Raw genomic sequence first — 21,486 nt, 5'->3', positions numbered from 1 at the left:
CAAACACTTAGTATGTGACATTTCATTTATTAAGAAATTTTACATTGAAAGGCAAGTTTTGTACTAAAGAGAGTAATATAAGTAATGTAATGAATGCAGAGTAAACTTGTAATTGCAACAAATACTGAACATACAAATTGTGTGTACAACACTACAAAGGAACAGAAATCTTATTTAATATTGACAAAGATGGAGAAAGTAAAGAAGTTCAGGTCTGAAGTAAAATTTGAAACTAGTACTAATTACACACATGGCTTGAGTTCCTACTGAATAAGGTAAAGTTTATATTTGAAGTAGCACAATATTTCTATCTTAATTAAGAACACATTTCAAAAATATTTATGTACAATTACTGTGCGAGACCAAGTGTTGTTGATGCACGTACCTTTTATACCTGCAAAGTGCAAAATCTTTTATGACTGACTAGTAATACTTTCTAGTTTAATGACATGAAATAATGAAAGTTTGAAACTAAGATGTCAACAACTGCTGAAAAGTGCATTGTGGAAATACCCCCCTTTTTTTAATCATATAATCATATTATCGGAATAGCTAAAAGATGCAGACAGTACATACATTCTGCTAAATGGTAATTTATTACCACATTTCTCCAAACAGTTGTGTCAGCAAACACTTGTATAAATTTTGTACTCCAGTATTGTGAAACTTGTCAGCGTATAACAAGAACCAAACACAGCAACTCTCATTAATTTGGCATATGAGAAAATTCATTCTGTTTAAAAGTATGAGGGAATACACAGAAGTGAGCATAATAGAATGCTTACTTGCTGTTACACATTTACTTACATCCTGCATCTGCAATTATAATATTCTCACACCTACATTGTTTGCCTTTGACTCACAAAATTATCACCACAATAGTAATGGATTAACACTTGTTAAAATAAGTGATTCAATTTTGGTACATTGTTTCCAATAATCTTATAATGCAGAGAGACAGTTACAAATTATGCTATAAGAACATTGTAAAACTGATAAAGAACACTGACTCCACTCTTGCTATTATGAAAGTGAAAGATTATCTGATACCAAGAGCAGAGCAGCTCAGTTGTTCAGTGAATACCATAATTTTTGGGAAACTCTTAGAATTAACATGCATATTTATTGAAATGATCCATCCATAAACAACAGTCATTCCCAAACTCATTTCTGTTTCATGCGTGAAATCATCCAGAAGTATGTAACCATCTACAGTAATTTTTAAAATATACTCTGCTTGTATATAATAATATCCACTTGCTATAATAAAAATTTTGTTCCATAGTATTCAAGCCTCCAAAGCAAAATGCAATCATTGAGTGTGTTCCTACATGAATATCTGATAAAGTAATGCCATATTCATGGGAAGGGAAAAAAAACAGTCCAATTACAAGAGCTCACTTAAACAGTTCAGTCATGAGACATTCTATGGTTACACTTAATTCCATCTTATATTTAAATAAATTGTTAAATTACCAAATATGCACTAATTTTGACAAGAGGAGGATCTCAAACAATTATGGTAACAATATTTGACACTCAACTGTTTTAAACCCTACTCTCTTCCATATATGGAAATTATTTAAAAAAATGAAAATCATAAACTTTTTACACAAAGTCAGAATGCCATAAATTGGACCCATGTAGTCTGGTGTCACATTACCAGTATTGATGCAAAGGCTTACAGGTTTTCAATTATACCCAAACCTAAACTGCATGTTGAATTAATTAGTTTATCTTTCTGGTAACTCAATTACCAATGTAAAAAATATCCTCTGGTATGGCCTTCTGTTACATGAGTGCCATACCAACAAATTTCTTGTTTCAATGTGTGAGATACGTTCATATTACGTATCATCATAACTTTCAATGCTCTCAGAATAAATTTATAACATCAGCTTAAACTTTATTCTTCCTTCAATTTGTAGGAATATTTTTAAAATACCTTTTAATGTACACTGTAATAATAGTTACATATCACAAACATGGGTGGCAGGCCTATTGTGTTCATTAAACCATGTGGTTGTTAAGAAATTTATCAGTACAAATTACAATCTCTTCACTACAATCAATATCCTGGGAATTTTTCCAATCCCTTCTGCCTCTACAAACACAAAAATGTCGAGCCCAAGCACCACTCTCTCAATTCCCAGCATTATATTATTACAAAATAAGAAGGTTTATGAATCTTTTAAATAAAAAATTAGAAAACTGAAAGTTCCAGTAAGTGTGAATAAGTGTCTTATTGTGCCTCTACTTCCTAAAATTTTCTTTCCAGTTCTTATTATGTCTTTAAATATTCATCTATATGAATGAGCATCAAGCTGAAAAAATTTTATCCAATTAGATTGACTAAACCTCTCTCAAAATTACAATCCCTGATGCTAAATAACAAATATGGAAAAGATAAATAGTTACAATATATAATTCCTATGAACAATATGAAATGGGTGCAGCGCATAAAAGGGGAAGATAATGTCATGTGATATTTGATGACAACAATGAACTGTTACATATTCTGTTCATAAAATCATTAAATTAATAAAATTCACCTAACCAAGCAGTAAATACAATTGAGACAATTTTTCCAAGATGTAAATGTACCAGACATAAATACACACAAATTATTCTGGACTAATTTCAGCACAAGAGGAATGATAAAACACGAAGCACTCCACAACACAATGTATGACAAGTACACTGTGATCAAATTTGGCAGTAGCCCATGTAATATTACATTAACCTACAAAGACAAAGAACAAATATCTATTAAATATTGACGCTAAGAAAAAAGCTGAAAAAGCTCTCTCAGGTGCCAGTCCAAATGTTAACGCTTCCCATTGTTGTAGCTGATAGCACGAAGTGGTGCCTTGAAATTGCTGGCTGCCTGTTGCTGGATCTGGTATGCAAGTGGATGAATCTTGAAGCCATACAGACGTGGGACAAACTGATTAACAGGACGTTTTGGACGATATTCTGGATGCACCATAAAAAGCATCTGCGGGAAACCAGTGCCGAAATAAGCACCGTCCGTATGGTGGTGACGTGATGACTTCGGTGTGTAAACATCCATGCACTTGGGACAGTATGTCTTGACCATCGCCTCCCCAGGTATGTCTGACAATCCGATAGGTAACATAGGTTGACTCTCACAGTACACCCGCGGGCAGTGGCCAAAATCTCCTGACTGGTATTTCTCGATCATCTGGCCGATCCCCCGATTGGTTAATATGTACCGAGCGTGTATGAGGCCGTACAGCATCTCCGCCGCCTGCTCGATCAGATCTGACTGGTTCGGATTGTCGTCCAGCTCATCATCCGGCTCGAGGTCGAGTATCATGTCTAGAGCCTGTCGATAATGGGGCACCTGCTCATTCAAGCCAGTCAGATTGAATTTGTCCTGAATGTAATCCTCGTCCACCTCACAGAAGAACTCATTGCCCCTTAAGCCACAAAACCATGAGATCCAGGATACCTCTTCAGAACTACTCATCTTCAGACCTGTATTTCTCTCACCTTGCTGAGCAGTCAAGGACACTTGTGCAGAGGGGCGCCTTTATAATTTCTTAATGAGGTGAACTTCTATATCATCTGGAACAGAGCGCCAGAGATTCATTTTCATTAACTTAATCATTACTGTCAATGAAACATTGAGTATTAACCAATATATTTTTCATCTACATCTACAGCTGCAAGCCACTTTTTCTGCAGGATACTTTCATCCCTTATCACTCGCCCATCCTCTTGTCCCTTTTATCTTTTCTGCAGAGTGGGGAAAAAAGAAAAAAAAAGGGGGGGGTGACAAAATGTACGCCAATATGCACACTAAGTTCTATTAACTGTAGACCCTGAGCATTTTGTACAGCAGAAGGTATGGAGTAAGATTTATTGCCTTTTTGGCACTGCGTCAGCCTCTATTGTCTTATCTCCAATTGGAGTTTGCCACACATTTCTGTGGTGCATTCACTACTGCTGCTACTGCAGGTATTTGTCACACAATGAGCAAGTCTTGTTACAATCACCGCACTTCTAATTGGTAAGAGTACCAAGGAGATGACTCACGAATGGACTACACAGGAATGTTGTATTTTACTTTACACAAACTAGGCTTCACTATACTGCTTCCAAAGTATTTAAATCTGATATTGTCAGTCACAACAATCAAATGCCATGACTGCTTAATCTTCCATTACTTAAAAAAAAAATTACTCTTTGAGAGGGGGGGGGGGGTATACATTATCATTTCTTTGGTACTCATGTGAAAGTTTCATACTCCCATCGCCATCATCAGAACAACTGAAACAGCATCATCAGAATGAACTCCAATTAATGCTTTGTCAGACTCTGTTTCTTGGTGCCAATCCTTATGTTTTAATTGTTCTGGTGGTGGCCAGTTAAAGAGTATAAAATTTTTATGTGATCAAACCAAAGAAAATATGAGGGATTGCCGAAAAGTAATGCCTTTGCAGTTTTTATTCTGTTCTCAAAATCGGTTGAGGTATTATATGCAACACATATTACTCTGTCAACTTTACCCCTTCGCTGACCCAATTTGCAACCCTCTGCTGCTAAAGGGCTCTGAATTGTAGTGAGTAACATAACTACATCACTGTATGAGAAACATCTTGTTGTAATTGAGTTTCTAACCACAGAAAATGTGACTCCAATTGAAATCCATACAAGGACAAAAGCTGTTTACAATGATGATTGTATCGACAGCTGTAATGTGCTATGTTGAGTCATTCGTGCTTGTAATGAAGGAAATGGTTGTGCTAATCTCAATGTGTGTGACAGACCTCAAGAGTGTTTCGCCAAACGTAAAAACCTTCAAGGGCTTCACTTTGATAGTGGGGAAGCGGTGTACGCACAGGTGAGCTTGTGGCTCCATCAACAACATTTTATAGTGACTGTATCAACAAACTGGTCTCTCACTGGGTGAAATGTATTTGCTGCCAACATCAACATATTGAAAATTAATATGTAGACATAAAGAATGAAGAAGTAGAATTTTAAGAGAGTCTGTTTTATTGCGAAAAATTTAAGAGTTTCCATATGACAGATTTGTAGGCATTACTTTTCAGCAAGTTCTAGTATTAAACATACCAATAGAAAAGTTAATCACAGTCTTCACGCAAAATATCATTTTTCCCCAAAAGTGCCCAGACAGTGGCTGTTATTTGCAACTCCACTAATGATCATGCATCATTATATTAACTTCTGATGACTGCCAATATACATAGGGTCTAATAATAATCCACACTTTCAGTCTGCAAATCCTAGCCCAATCAGATACATATTTGGTCACACACATCTATGCATCACAATAAAAGGCTTTAAGAAAGCCATGAAATAGGGCCCTCACTAGAATGGAATTGTCTACTCGGGTCTCTACAACACTCGCGGAAAGGGAGACCTGGGTCTTATATTGGCACTATTCCTGAAATCTTTGCTTATTCCTATAGAGGTGCTACTCAGATTCATCATGTCTAATTTTCAAAGTAGAATCTAAGTTGTTGACCAGAATCAGGAGTACAACATGTGATAATACAAGCTGTTTGGAACACACTGTACAACAGTATAACAGGGATTTAACTGCCTATCTTACTCTCCTCACAGAAACTGTGCTTTGCAACACTAAAATAAAACACAAAAAATGTCAAAGAATGAGACCAGTCATGGATCGTTATCAGAAATACCAAAAACATAATTGCACCTAAAATCAAAAAGTTTTAATGCCATAGTACACTGAAAGATAAGTAAGAGAACAAGGCAACATTGGAACATAAAATTATAGCTATTACCTAAACCGACATATTCTGTATTTACACGTTTCTGCTGTGTATCATTGTATACCATCTGGTGCATTACAGCATTACACACTATCAAGAATTTCTTTTGGAAGCTTTTATCTACTAAATTTTGATCAATAACATGACAGAAAGAATGAAATTTAGAATTTTTATATTTTAGCAAAATACTTGCATGAACTGAAAGCACTGCTTAACTATATATATTGATAGCCTAACAGTTCTTGTATCTTTGCATCCTTTAGCTGCAGCTTTTTTATTATAAGTATTAGTAACAAGTCAGACCTCTCGTACTTCAATGACATCATAAGCATTTTTTAATCATGACAAACATTTACTAGTACTTTCTACAACTCAGGTGGAACTTCACCTGTGCCGACACTTCTTTCCAATCTTTCCAAGCTGTATCAAAAGTTAGGAGGTGAACCACGCAATTTTCATGTTTATGGCACCATCTTGTTTTGACTGACCTGGGTGTTGCTCAGCTTGAAAAGGTGCAACATATTTGTTCCTAAATCACTTCTTTCTTTTCCTCCTCCATAATTTCTCCAAGGAGACAGAATTCAAATTAGTACCTCTGAAAATGTCATAATAAATTGTGAAAATGAAAACAGTGACTTGTTCAATATCACATTTGGGACGGACATGGTAATAACAAAAGTGAAGTAATGGTACCATGAAGTGTGATTATACAAGACTGTTGAAATTGGTAAAATATCAAAGGTTAAAGGATACCAGGCTTTCACCCCCCCCCCCCCCCCCCCCCCCCCACCCAATTCACACAACACCGTGGCACTTTCGTGCTTATACTAAGTGAAGCTGCGATGAAACAGGATGTTGTTCCTCTATAAATCTTATCTGGTACAGGCCCCAGACTGATGAGCAACATTCATGCATTGGTTGAATGAGGGTTTTGTAATCAACCTCCTTTGTAGATGGTCTATACTACTAAAGACTTTTTTTCCAGTGAATCACACTGTAGCATCTGTCTAACCTGTGATGTGGTCATTTCACTTCAAATTCTTCCACATGCATACTCCCAGATGCAGGTATTTAACAGATGTGAGCACTCCCAGTGTTGTTGTGCAGTTATGTAGTCACAAAATACTGCATTTTTCCACCTATTTCTGGGCTATACATTACATTAGTTTTTGTTGAGGGTCAAGTGTCCCAATGTTACATTTATGCCTCAAGATTTCTGTCTATTAAGAATGACACGCTGTCTTCTATTAAGAATTCTTGAATTCAAGTATAAGGCCAATCTGATATTCTATATGCCTGTATTTGGTTAAACATCAGCAAGTCTGTGGTGACTTCAATACAGATTTTCTAAAGGATACTGGTAGGAAAAATGCTCTGGAAACCTTATCTGTATCCTACAATTTGCTCTCGGTAGTTAACTTTTTTACATGGGTGGATAAAGACAATAGATCCCTAATTGATAATGTTTTCTTTGATGAGGCACAACGCAAGAAAATAACTGTTTACCCAGTAAGAAATGCTCTCTCTGATCATAATGCACAATTAATCAGGATAAAAGACATAGTGCCTTACAGCGTGGATACACCCCAGTGGAAGACAGAATCATTAGTGACTACAGGGCAAATATTTTTAAGAGTAGTTAACAAGAAACAACCTGGGATCAAATTTATAAAGAACCAAATACCAATAAAAAAATTTAATATATTCCAGGATAAATTCATATCAGTATATGAAAATCGCTTTCGGCATAAGCTAATCAGGAGGGACATTAAACAGCCATGTAAAAAGTAAAGTATCACTAAGGCCATTAAAGCATTTTGTGAACGGAAAAGGGAAATGTATCCTTTGGCAAGAACAAGAAGAAACCCTGCAGTAGTTGTGCAGTACAAAAACTACTCGAAATTACTAAGAAAATCAAGAAACGTGCACATAAAGTCGGAAAACAGTACATCTGACAACAGAGTTAAGGCAATAATGAATATAGTGAAGCAAGAGACAGGACAACCAACCACAAAAGAGGATAACATTACAACTGAATTGAATGGAAGGGTTATGAATGACAAGTCATAGGTAGCAAATGTATTTAATAGTCATTTATTAAACATAGTCTAAAGCATAGGGACTAACAGTTTAAGAGAAAGATCACAGCAATATGTTGAAGAAGTAACTCTCATAAAATTACATGATATGAATGTACCCCTATCTTCAACTTCTGAAATTAAGGTCATACATTCTCTCAAGAATAAAAGGTCTTCTGGTTTTGATGGTGTTTCCAATACTAATGATTTGTTCCCATATAGTAAGTCCGGTATTGTCTGAAATATGTAATGCATCACTAACTCAAGGCATTTTCCCAAAGAGACTAAAATTTCCCGTTGTTAAACCCCTTGTTGGCCCACTTATCCCCATTCACAAACGTTGGCCCACTTCTATCCGTTAACAATAGCAGACCACTGCAGTTTTAAATGCACACAAAAACATTGTTGTGAAGATTTGACAGTAAAAGGTTTGTGCACTAATAAGAAGCAGTAAAATAATCAAGGCCAGAAACTCCAGCAATACAAATGTATGGATAACCTCATCATATCCAGGATACTGAGTTGCAAATAGGCACAACAGAAAAGGCTGTCACAAAAGTTTTCGGACACACACACACACACACACACACACTCTGGCAGCTAAAGCCACACTTATTGTAACATTTCATCCTGGATTTTCCATTGTTTGATTTTATCATCATACCATGTGCTTGAAAATGAATATCCAAGTTTTAAGGCTCTGTAGTATTTACTAAATCCAACTTACATTTATAAATAGTACATCATATGAAAGAGCAACCGTAACAAGCGTTTAATGTGAGCACCATTTGTCAAGTGGCACAGATCAAGTCACTAGGAGAGTTCTTTCCAAATCTTGAGCAGGGGGGAAAAATAAATAAAAAGGCCTATAAACTTTCCACTGGAATATGACACAAAAAGCATTCAATTTATGGTAGTATTGTTGCAACTGTACCATCTTGTGGGAGTTTGCTGCCCCCAGATGCACACATACTCCGTGTGCGTGTGAGTGCACAAAATTCCACTTAGGTGAAATGTCGATTCATCACTGAAGAAGACATGATCCAGAAAATCTTCATGTTCATGCAGTAACATTTTGTTTGCACAGCTGGCACATAAATCATAGTCTGCAGGCTTTCGAGCTTGTAAAAAAAATGAAAAGGACATAATTATGAGCATCTCCACACAAATGTCACTGGAATGCTAATTCACGACTAGCCTTCTGAATTGATTTCTTGGGGCTACATGTGAAAGACCCTCACACTCGTTCCAGATGTTCTTCTGTAATTGCTGTGCTGAGTGGCGAATGATGCTCATATTCTACACTTGTAAAGAAAAACTGAGTCACTTTTGATTTGATGTATTCTTTATAATTGTAAGTTGAATGCAGTAAATGCAACAAGGCCTTAAAAACCGTCATAGTCATTTTGAAACATCCAGTACAGTCATTTATAGTGAATGCAATAACACTGTCTGGTTTAAGATTATCACCACATAAAGGGAAAATTGACTTTCGACAAGTTACTGCTCAAAAGGTGTAGCTGTGAAGTGATGCCAATTTTTAAGATAGGTCTGGGGAATAAATACTGATGAAGTAGTGGGGCTTGATCATACATGGATCAATTGTTGCTATGTTCTTGAGTTAGAACGGGCAGATGACAACTCTAGGAACAATGGCAATGCCTTCCAGCTAGTGAAGCAGACTTATTCTACAGGATGCAGACACATCACATGCTTTTTAAATTGGTAGGATACAGGAGGTTACAGTGTGTACATGAATTATGATAAATTTATAAGTGACTCAGACTAACTAATACCAAATATTCAAAAATTGATGAACAATTATTCTCAATAACACTTCTTACCATTTTGTATTTGTGACAATGAATCTACACAGCAAAGTGAAAAGAGGAGATGGTAGATTGGCTTCAGTGTCACAACATCAAAGTAAGTGGTGAACTTAATTTTTGTGCATTGTGGAGTATAATAATATAGGATGTGTCAACAGGGAAGGTGTGCATCATTTCTGTTTTTTTCCAAACCAATATCGAATGCAACCTGTGTCACTAATTGTTTTGGCTCTTCTATCTGAAACTTTACTTCTTCAATACTGTTTGCTAACACCACCAAATCATCTGCTACCGTAAGAGGATTAAATCAAATCTTTCTTCCAATCTTAACAGATGGTGGACATTCAAGCACCATTTTCTACAGCATATAATTAAACAGTAATGGAGACAATGAATCACCTTGCTAAAGGCCAGTTCAAATCTCTGAAGGTTCAGACAATTCATTGATGAACCTTACTCTCGATATAGTATTTCGAAGGGTGACCACAATGTGGTTGAAAAGTAGACAGTAGAGATTCATGATGGATACTATCCTGGTTTTTTTTATTATTATTTTTTAAATCGACAAGGTGATCACCAAATTCTTGTTGCTGGCCCTTTGGTGTTTCACTATCCATTTAGATCAATAATTTGATAAGGGCAGCTTTGTCCTGTGCAAAAACTTCCTTAATATTCAATTCACCATCAAGCTGTTCATGAATTCTGAAATACAGAACCTTACAGAATATTTTTTTAGCAGTATCCAGCAAGGATATACCTCTATAATTATTTGGATCTGATCTATGTCCTACCTTGTGCAGTGGACGGATTAAGGCAACATTACATTCCTCTGACAATTTCTCAGTATTTCAAATGGCAATAAGATGTGTGTTTGTTCCTTACCAGCCACTTTGTAATTCCGAGGTGAATTAATCACTCCTTGCAGTTCATATGGATGTCATCATCATCATCATCATCATCATCACATCATCAACATTAACATCATCATTGCCTTCCAGCGAGCCGGGTAGGAACTTTGCTCTAATTATCCTTGCTCTTACAAAGCTCACATCTGTAACTGAGTCAATGGCTTTGTGAAACACAAACCCCACTCCATTTTTTGCCTCTTTATTGTGATCCTGACAGTTCATATGGATGTAAGGGTATAATTTTTTTCTAGATGCATTTCATTTCTCCGACAAGAGTCAAATTCCAAATAATGTTCAGTTTCAGCAACTGATGTATTTAGCCAAAATCACAGAACTTTCATAATTGTTATGTATTACCTTTCCATTCATATCCTTTATTTATCATAAGAGTGGGTGGAGTATATTTTGACGGCACTGTTTAAATGCCCGATAGTGATTTCTCATCTTATGATGACCGAAAGCCTCCTCGACAGATTTTATCGAGTCCTGAAACCTCCTTTCGACTCTTAATTTCTTTAGCTATTGATCGTCTAGCATTGATTAGTCTCTCTCTGGAATTTTCAGTTTTCTTTTGTTGATCACTTAACCAAGCTTTAAGCCTGCGTAGAATTGCAAGGTCACATTCCACATTCCATCAAGCATGTTTCTTCCAGCTTCACACGGGAGGAACTTCTCCAGCCAAGGCTTTTAATCCATTGACATTTGTTCCTAGATAATCACTGAAAAGTGTTCTACATATCTAGTAATATACTGGATTGTTAATAATGTAATTAGGACCACAAGTTTTTTTTTCCTAACTTATAAGGTTTGTTTTTTTCTCTTAGATGTTAGTTTGATTTCAATTTTTGACATGTAGTGGTCTGAATCAATATTGATGCCACAGAGGACTAACTTTATAGATTTCTTTATGAAACTTCTGATCCATGGCCACATTATCTGGGACTCTCGTAGCTTGACACTGGGATATTCCCACGTCTCCAAATAAACGCTCTCCAGACTGTTTGTAAGTTTACACACTGGCCATCGTCCCACCACACTTTTGATGTTTCTTCTTTCATCCTATCTTAGCATTAAAATCTCCAAGTAGAATTTTGTATTAGTAGCATGTATGGTTGTTACAAATTGGTAAAGTTCATCCCAAAATTTATCTGTTCCGTCCTTGTCAGTTCTATTTTTAACATTACTTAAAGCATGATAATTTGAAGAGGTCAGAATGATTGAAGCCTAAGCCACAAGAAATAACTTTTACTGGGGAGCAAAATAAAGATATGGAAAATCTATAAATCAAGTTAATAAATTTCAATCATTTAAAATATGCTTACATTAATGCACAATCTGTTGAAAAATCAACAAAACTGTTCACCAGTACATGCACTTAACTATATTCAGTCAATACACAATGAAATTTTATTTTTCGAGACAGTGAAGCTTAGGCCTGAAACATTCTGATCTCTTCATTTAACAGTGTGTCGATTTTGTTTTCCACCTTAGTTGTTAACAATGTCTTTCACTGGGAATTAGATGAAATACTTGCCTGAATAATAATTATCTACCCTGTCTGTAACAATAGTTAACACTGGAGGGCATCTTGGGAAATGAATGGCAGAGTGAAGACAGTTTAGAAAATTGGAGCAAAATAGTCATTTCATTTAATAAGAAAGTGACAAAGAATCAATGATAATGACAAGAGATGTAAAAGGGATTCTCCACTATCGTCACAGCACTGATGCACAGGCGGATTCAGCTGAATGTTCGTAGTGGGTGGTTTAGAATGGTAAGTAGGTGTATAGTGAAATTAAATTTTGCTACGGTCTGACATAAGCAACTTACTCCGATTGAAGTGCCTTTCACCAACAAAATTCCCATGCTGTTTGCAACATAATGGCTGCTATAATAGTGTGTGTGTGTGTGTGTGTGTGTGTGTGTGTGTGTGTGTGTGTGTGTGTGTGTGTGTGCGCGCGCGTGCGCGCGCCCCTCCCTCACTGTTATTCTTGCCCCAAAGCTGGTTGGATTATTTACAGTTTATCATCTCAATTATTTTAGTTATGACAGAAATAAGGAAGCTGACCAGAAAATTTCATTACAGGTCATTGATAGAGCTAGTGATCTGCTTCTCATAACAAAACTGAAAGGGTAACCGCTTACATACAGAAGATTGAGCTCAGCATTACGAGTCGCATTTAACCCAATTTATCTTGTGTTATAGGTCTCTCATACAGAGTTTCAATTTGGAGCAGATAAAAATGGATTTCTTCTTAATATTATGTATGCATAATGTGGTCAGCTGAAATTAATAATCAAAAAGTTTCCCACCTGTCAAAAGTTCAATAACATTTACGCAGAAGTGCATTTCTGTGAATCATCTTAAGATTCTGTTTCTGCAAATAACGATGAAATGAGACATTGGGTCAGCTCTCAAAGCATATACTGATGCCAATTCTATCTATGTATATCAAATAGTTTGCGAGTTTGAGTCAAACAAAATGTGTGTGTGTGTGTGTGTGTGTGTGTGTGTGTGTGTGTGTGTGTGTGTGTGTTCCATATGGGATGAGGAAACTGCACCACACCTCCATGTACCTCTGCTAAGTATTAACCCTGCAATACTGAACAGGATACAGACTAGTGATGGTGAAGCTTTATCAAATAAAAATTTCATACTGGTATTGAACTGATATGAACAGAGAAAGAAGTTCCAATAAGTAAATACCTGTTGCAATGGATTGTCCTGAAGTAAACCAAGGGCCATGGGATATACAGTGAAGATGAAAGTGGAAGAATGTCAAAATTGGGGTGAGGGCACTGAACTGAAAATATACTAAAAAATGATATGTTGTAGTCATCAGTCTGAAGACTGGTTTGAGGATGTGGGTGATGATGCATGCCTGTGCAAAAGGGATACGTCAGTGGAATGAATATTTCTGCACCTACAAACAGTTAACTTGGAGCTGGAGAGAGTGGTATATGAGAAACTCAGCAAAGCTGGACAAAGATGAGTATATGAAAAACAAGTACAGGTATACTGAGTGCTCCAGTCACTTATAGTATGTTTATCAGCAATAAAGAACCAGAAGGTTCACCATTTCATTTGAAAACCAGTAGATCAGTACTTGAACACTGCCATTTCCCATTATGAGAGCAGCATTTTATTACTGCAACACTTTTTATAAACATACTACAGATGTAAAGACATGAATATTTTCAACTGGGAGACAATACATGTTTTTCACCACACTGCATACACATTCACATATCCTCCATACTTCTTTTCTGGCTTATACTAGTCTCCCTTCTCTCGTTTCTTAAGATCCCAAGAGGTGAACAATTAAGTGTCACTGAGTGAGAATTTAACAACACCTTTCCAATTATCATCTGAAGACCTTTCTGTCACTGTAAAGCTGATTAATCAACCAACCAGTTGTAGGAACATTCTAGTAGAATGTAAATACTTTTTGATCAAAGGAGTGGTCTCCTTCAATCCACGACTATTCAATAACTTCTAGATGCACTGAAATTGGATAAAATAATAAGCATTTCACTCCCAAGGCTAATGACACACAATAATTTGCACTGAATTTGTGGGGCACTCAACTGCGCGGTCAACAGAGCCTGTACCAAGTCCCAATTTTTCAACATTCCAATTTTGCCAATGTCACAAATGATGGTGGTGATATGATGAGGACAACACAAATACCCAGACCCCAGGCAGAGAAAATCCCCAACTAGATGAGGAATCAAACCTAGAACCCTGTGATCCAGAGGCAGCAATGATAGCCACTAGACCATGAGCTGCGGACCTAAAAATCTTGAAAAGCCAGCTGCCACAAAATCTCTATTATTAACGTACATTGTTGCATATACATATGATGACAGATTACTTCAACAGGCAAAATACTGTCAGCTAAATGTTATAATGGAAAAAAAGACCTTGAACTTACCATCACAAAGAGAGATCATTAAGAAGATTGTAACCCCTAATTAAAGACTATTAATAAAGAAGTGACCGCTGAGCTCAATATGCAGTAGAGGCGAAAGCAGAAAAGAAATTAGTAACATGGGAATGGCAGATATAAACCAAAAAATTCATAGTAAAAAGCTCTTGTCAAACCTTTTATAAGCCAGCAAAATGTAAAGATGACAACTTCCAAGTGCTGACAACTCCAAACATGTAATGTGATGTAATGCTTTTACTTTTACATTGCTCTCTATTGTACGGAATGTATGTTTATCAAGAGGAACAAAGGTGAAAGGTGTATAGAGTCAACACTTCTACCAAATGTCAAGAGGAGGAAGAAGGATGACTGTTTCTATAAAGTTTTGGGTCACTGCATTATTTTTTTCCATTAGTTGTATGGCAACACTGAAAGGTTGGTGGAAAATAAAAACTAGATAAAAATTTTCTGATCATATGACTGTAAAGAATATGATAAATCTTTGTGTAGGAAAACAGAGAAGTAGCATACAACATTATTAAAAGTGCATGTAAAAAACTGAACGACTATTCATACTCTGGCAACTTTATGGGGCAAAAACTAAGGCATGATTAGAACTGAAAGAGATGGCACAGGTGGAGCTCATAAAACTAGAAACTGAATTGCAGGACATTGAGTATGCAAATACAAATTTGGAAAACACAGTCTTCACTGTAGTGGATTCTGGGTCTATGACCTTCCCTAATTTGTGGAATCCAAGCACTTTTTGAGAGAGAAATTTTATAAATATTGGTCTTGTAAAATAAAATATAAATGGCATTACAAAAGACAACTAGCCAATGGTTTCAGAAATAACCCCTGAACTGTAAAATAAGTAGCTGAAACATGTAAGCGATCACTGGTTACTAAATAACAAAGCACTATTGCCTGCCATACTGCTGCAAAAACTGCATTACATGTAACAGTACCTTCCCGGAAGATACACATTCTCAGTTTCCCCAGCAGAAAAATCAGAATCTCTATTACAGTCTTCAGAAATCTGCAATCATAACCTCTTCACCACTTTGTGTTATTTATATAGAATTTACCCATAGTTGCATCCTGCCTCCCTTTTTTGAGGCCTGCCATCACAAGAAAAACAGAACAAAAATGTGGATCAACAGTAGATTGCTTCTACAATTAGGCAATGCGTGGACATGAAAGCACACATGTGTATAGTAAGTTTGTTTCACTAATCTTTGCGCATTCACTTTTGTTTCCATCCATCTGCACTTGTGCAGAAGGAAAAGAGCACTGTGTGGCGATAACTTCATACAGTCCACATAATCGGTGGAGTGTTTCGAACACTCCTCATGAACATTGACTTATTACCAGCTGATAAGGGAGCCCGTGGTGGGGGAGTTGGGAAACAGGGAGGGGAGCAGAAGGGGCTGGGTGGGAGGAAGGGTTTTTTTAGTCCAAAGAAGATATTAAATGTAAGTGGACTACTTTATGGATCCGTATGGAAAGGTTATCTGAAAGAAATGTTCAGATGAAGCCATTAATTTGATTCAAATGTTTTTGCTCACAGGAAGATTTAATGGAGGGGGGGGGGGGGGGGGGGGGGAAGGTCCGATTGCTTCCTGTTGCACCACTTTATCCCTCACAACAGAGATATATCACTGAAAGTACTCCAGTATAAGAAAAAACTTAATATACATGCAAAAATTACACTCACACTTTGCCTTTTTCATGTATCTCTGACATATTCATTACCTCTTGCAAGCCACGGTTCAATATGATAAAATATGTACAGAAATAAATTTTGTAAATACTGCATAGCAGTAGTAGCATTACAGTATTAGCTTTCCATGATCACTGTTCTTTTTAGGCAACCATGCCAACAGTTTTGCTGTTTTAGTTAGGAAAAAACTGAGGAACGCTGCATCATGAGACATAACATGGGAATAATTTTGATGAGCACTCAATGTTTCTGTAGAGTTCAAAGCCTGTCCAGTATTGTGATAAATACATATGGTTAACTAGCTACCAACAGTTGTAAGCAAGGAAACCGGAAGCCTCCAGACATACATATACGAGGAATGTCTAGTTCTACTTTCTAAAGTAAGCAGCGCTTTAAAAAAAGAAAACTTCATAAAAACTTTTTTTTTTCTCCAGACTGGAATTTCTTCTTACAAGGAAGAGCATATCTTCAACCAATTTTTCTATGTAGTCGCCATCACTGTTCAGACCTCTTTCACAGCAAGAAATCAACTTTCCTATACTCTCTTCAGAGAACAATGATGCCAATGAAGACAGCCACTGCTGAACACAATTTTGTGCTTAGTTTTCTACTTGTTGAAATCCTTCCCAGGTGTTCAAAACAAAAGGCAAGACATTGCATTGCTCCATCACACCACAAACTATTCTGCTGGTGTCACTCAAAATCTTATCAAAAATTCAGTTGAGACCAGTGCAATCATTTGCCATAGGGCCCTGATCCCACATCTTCTGACCTATCACTTGTTTTTGAACTTTTAAATTAGAGGAAGACACTTTGACAGTAATGATTGTGCAAAAAGATGGTTTTCAACAATGGCTGTCTTCAATGGTGACATCTTTCTACAACGAGAGCATACAAAAGTGGATTTCCCATTGTGAATCTGAACAATGGTAACAACTATGTTGAAAAATGGCACAAGAAATGCTCTTCCTCACAAAAATAAATTTTGGTTTGAAAAATATTTTTTTCCTAATCTGTAATTACTTTCTGGAATGCCTTGTAGAACACAGCAAGGCAAAAAGCACAACCACATTTCTATGGGCAATTCAATTTCTGGATTCAAGATCTCATACACCCACTCTGGCATAAATTACAATACATGTGAGTTAATATAGTACATAAATACATCATGCACACAAACTATCATAAAATCCAGATTAACTACACACTGCTGATGTTCACCCACAATTGAAACTGATCCTCACAGGTTTCTGACAACACTCTTTTGCAGTGTGATACTGTGAAAATGTTTAGTGAAACAGATGGACAAACCACTATGGTTTATGGTGCAATCAATGAGTGAATAACCTGCTTAAAAGGAAGTTATAAATGATAAACATACGAAATTAATAGAATAAAAGTATTAACTCTCAAACCATGTGGCAGAAAAATGCACACAAGAGGGCTGCTCATTAGGTTGTTTATCAAGAAAACGTTTTTATAACCTTCATAGTACTACATAAATAAAATCATGATGAAATTTTAATTCTTCTCAAATTTCTTGCAAGGAAAAACCCCTCTCCTGCAGGCAGCAAATAAGAGATTAACAATGAAGAAAAAATGCAAATTCCTCCCAAAAAGTGTCATTTTACCAGGTTTTTTCTTTGGTGCTCAATATTATCTCTCTCTCTCTCTCTCTCTCTCTCTGTGTGTAATTTTTGTTTCTTATCACGTGCTTTAAAATATGTATACAGTTCCACATTTACCAATCAGTATGGACTGTAATACTTTACTATTTTCATTTCCTGGGCCTAATGAATATTGTGGTTGCGACATATATCAAAATACATAAAAGAATAATTGTCGGCTAAGCTTTATCCTTTGCAACGTACTTTGGGAAGATTTTCAGCTGCTTCCAACCTACTATGAGTGTGCCAATGCATGCCGCCGCCGCCCCCCCCCCCCCCCCCTACATTCGCTTTATAATTTAGCTTAATTGCTACAACTTCGACTTGTTGAATTGCACATTATATCTTTCCATGCCACAAACTAAATTCCATCTATTTCACGTCAGAAAATAAATTGGAGACACCTACGTTCTGCACTTCATGGGGATTCCTTACCAGGTTATTCCTATCTACTTAAGTAGATATTATATACTTTTTAGAAAAGCGACATGATATTTCTGGCCATAAGACGAATGTAAAGTCAACTAATCAACACGACACAGTTCCAAGAGATTCCATGCAAACTAAAATTACTTTTGGACATTGCAGGACAGAAAGTAAAACTTACATAAAAAACTTATGTATGTCCACACACAATAATCGTTAGCTGAATGAAAAATGTACTTGCCTTCAACACTAACGCCCACAAAAATCTATACAACACACTTTCGCTTTCCCGGTGCACTAACCTATTGCAAACCAACAATTCACGTAATAACGAACAAAAGAATAGCGACGTGGTACAGCATCGTGTCAAGGATGACATTTGTCATTTAATTTTTGTAGCGGAAATAATAATTATTCACTTTTTTCCGTCACGAATTAATCCAGAATAATATTTGTACGACAAATAAAAACCCGATATCACATACTTAAATGTTCTGATATGAAATCATCGTGGTCTAGTTGATGTCCCTTTTTTACCTTGACGAAAGAACTTTTACTCGAGTTGCAACCAAAATGGTTGAGTTATCGGAAAGTAGATTGAAGACGGTATTAACAGTGACATTTTTAACGGGCTTCATACTTGGATACAAAATGAAAGAATTTCGTTTATGGTGGCTACGAAGAAAACGAGACTTCCTAGCCAGTAAATTATCAGAAACACAGAAAAAAATTGATGTGATGTAGCGTGGGATTGGTTGTTAATTGTTATTACCAATTAATGTGTGTGTTGTAAAGTGGCATAGAGACATCAACGACTCTTCTGTGAAAGAAAGTCATTTGGTGCACGGAATATACAATGCAATTATTGGTGAAACACGTAGAACGTGTGGCGATTCCTATGAAGAAGTCTGCAGATTATAAACCAACTATCGTTCCTCAGTCACCAGTTTCATTTGCTTCCCCTTACAACTGTGTAGATACTAACGAAAAAAGCACAGCCTTAGGTTTCAGTTTTTCGCACCACATATAAAATGCTTGTGTGATAAACATTTCTGTGTAGAACTAAATTATCTGACAGAGAAACGCAGATGTTTGTGACGTATTTAAGTAGAAAATACATATTTTTACATGCATCGTTATTTGTAGATACACAAGTGGTTTTTTTTTTTTACAATAAAATTATATCTTTCACTGATATTACGTTTAAACTCAATTCTCAATTACAGGCATGCCAACAAAGCATGTATTTATTTATATTTTATTTATTTCGTGTTCCATAGATCCATATGGGAACATATCCCTGGATATAGAACGAGTCAAGGTTTTTACAGATTATTGTTTTGTGCACAGATACATTGATCTTATAATTAGATTAAAGAAACTGAAGTTTAGCATATACCCTTACATATTAGTTACGATACAACACATCTGAAAGAATATACAGTCATACATAAATTTGGGTATTGTTCTTAAGTTATACAGGCGTCATATATAGACATACATAAATTTGGGTATTGTATTAAGTAACACTGTACTTACAGAGTATGATTAATGAATTGTACAGGTCACACAGTAAGGTTTAATCACAAACAAGAGATTCATCAATACTGTAACAAGATTCATCTAAAAGGAACCGCATCAGATTTTCTTTAAACTTTGTCATGTTTTCACCCAGTTCTTTAATGTGCGATGGGAGGGCATTAAAAATCTTGGTGCCACTGTATAAAACCCCTTCTGGACAATGTATTTCGTTTTTAGTTCATAATGGATATCCAGTTTCCTTCAGGTGTTATAACTGTGGTATGAGCTATTGATTTTGAATAAGTTGCTATTTTTTTAAACAAAGCACATCAGGGAAAAAATATATTGGGCAGGTGTTGTAAGAATTTGTAAAGCTCTAAACAGATCCCTGCACGAGTTCCTAGGATGTACTCCACACATAATTCTTATTGCTTGCTTCTGTGCGTGGAACCCTTTTTTTTGCTATTGATTGATTTCCCCAAAATATTATACCATAGGCCATAAGTTGGTGAAAATAGCCAAAATATGCAGTTTTTATTGTGCTCATTTACCTAGTGTGTGAAATTATTCTTAAGGCAAACATTGCTGAGCTTAGCCTTTTGCACAGATCTTTAGTATGGTGGTGCCACTTCATTTTGCTACCTATAAGAAGACCCAAGAACTTGGAGGACTCAACTTTCAAAATCTCATGCTCACCCATTTTTAGGTTCATTTTATTAGTAACATTTGTGTTAGAAGAGAAATGAATGTAATTTGTCTTCTTTAGCTTGACTGTAAGGCCATTGGTTTCAAACCAGTTTGTCAAATCTGCAAAAGCTTTATTTGCAGCCTCATTTGACACATTCCCTGAGTGTCGTCAGCAAGCATGAGTATTTTCCCATATTCTGTACATAGTGCTAAGTCATTTATAAATATTAGAAAGGGCAGTTGGCACAATACTGAGCCTTGGGGTACTCCTGCAGTAATGGAGCCCCATTCTGAAGATATCTGGCCACCATGCAGTCTTTCCACAATTACTTTTTGCTATCACACAGATACGATTCAAGCCGCCTACGGTTCCACCCATTCCTAGGGTCTTGACTTTACTCAAGAGAATATGGTGACTTACACTGTCAAAAGCTTTTGACAGGTCGCAAAATATTCCAACTGTCATCATATTATTATTTATGGCTTCCATAACATTGTTAACAAAGGCATGTATTGCATCCACGGTTGATACCCCTTTCCGAAAGCCAAACTGACTACTGCTGAGGATGTTATATTTACTAAGATGCTCAACCATTCTGCTATGCATCAATTTCTCTAGTACCTCGAAGAAAACTGAGAGTAATGAAATTGGTCGATAGTTTGTAGCCTCAGTCTTTTCTCCCTTTTTATAAATTGGTTGTATAAGCCCATATTTTAGCCTGTTGGGAAAAACGCCACTTTCCAATGACATATTACTAATATGGCAGAGGACTGTACTTTTTTCTTTACAACAGTATTTCAGTAACTTGCTGGAAATGTTGTCAACTCCAGCAGAATTTTTACATTTTAAAGACTTTTTTTTTTTTTTTTTAGTTCTAACACTGTAGTTTTTCGAAGATGCATCTCATCTATTTTGTTAGTTAAGGTGT

The 21,486-nt window shown here is 36.2% G+C and overlaps 1 protein-coding gene across 3 annotated transcripts; it reads right to left on the bottom strand.

Annotated features, from left to right (window-relative positions):
- Window positions 1-11: 11 nt before the first annotated feature.
- LOC126292105 (casein kinase II subunit beta) lies at window positions 12-18,684 on the bottom strand. 3 transcript variants are annotated; one of them, XM_049985933.1, is made up of 2 exons: window positions 18,531-18,684; window positions 12-3,591 (listed from the first exon to the last, which is right to left on the bottom strand). In XM_049985933.1, exon 2 carries the CDS (start codon window positions 3,491-3,493, stop codon window positions 2,828-2,830), a length of 666 nt encoding a protein of 221 aa, XP_049841890.1. In that variant the 5' UTR covers window positions 3,494-3,591; window positions 18,531-18,684; the 3' UTR covers window positions 12-2,827. The 3 variants fall into 3 exon arrangements, with proteins under 3 accessions (XP_049841890.1, XP_049841888.1, XP_049841889.1); XM_049985931.1 differs by having other exon boundaries at window positions 18,591-18,684; XM_049985932.1 differs by lacking the exon at window positions 18,531-18,684 and adding an exon at window positions 6,278-6,379.
- Between the last annotated feature and the right edge of the window lie 2,802 nt (window positions 18,685-21,486).

This window comes from Schistocerca gregaria, chromosome 9, assembly GCF_023897955.1.
Source record: "Schistocerca gregaria isolate iqSchGreg1 chromosome 9, iqSchGreg1.2, whole genome shotgun sequence".
NCBI lineage: Eukaryota > Metazoa > Arthropoda > Insecta > Orthoptera > Acrididae > Schistocerca > Schistocerca gregaria.
The sequence above is the reverse complement of the archived record's forward strand: the minus strand, read 5'-3'. Positions and strand labels throughout refer to the sequence as shown.

Bases quoted from the DNA above. Each gene is read 5' to 3' on its own strand.
- LOC126292105 (XM_049985933.1), bottom strand. From the start codon at position 3,493: ATGAGTAGTTCTGAAGAGGTATCCTGGATCTCATGGTTTTGTGGCTTA.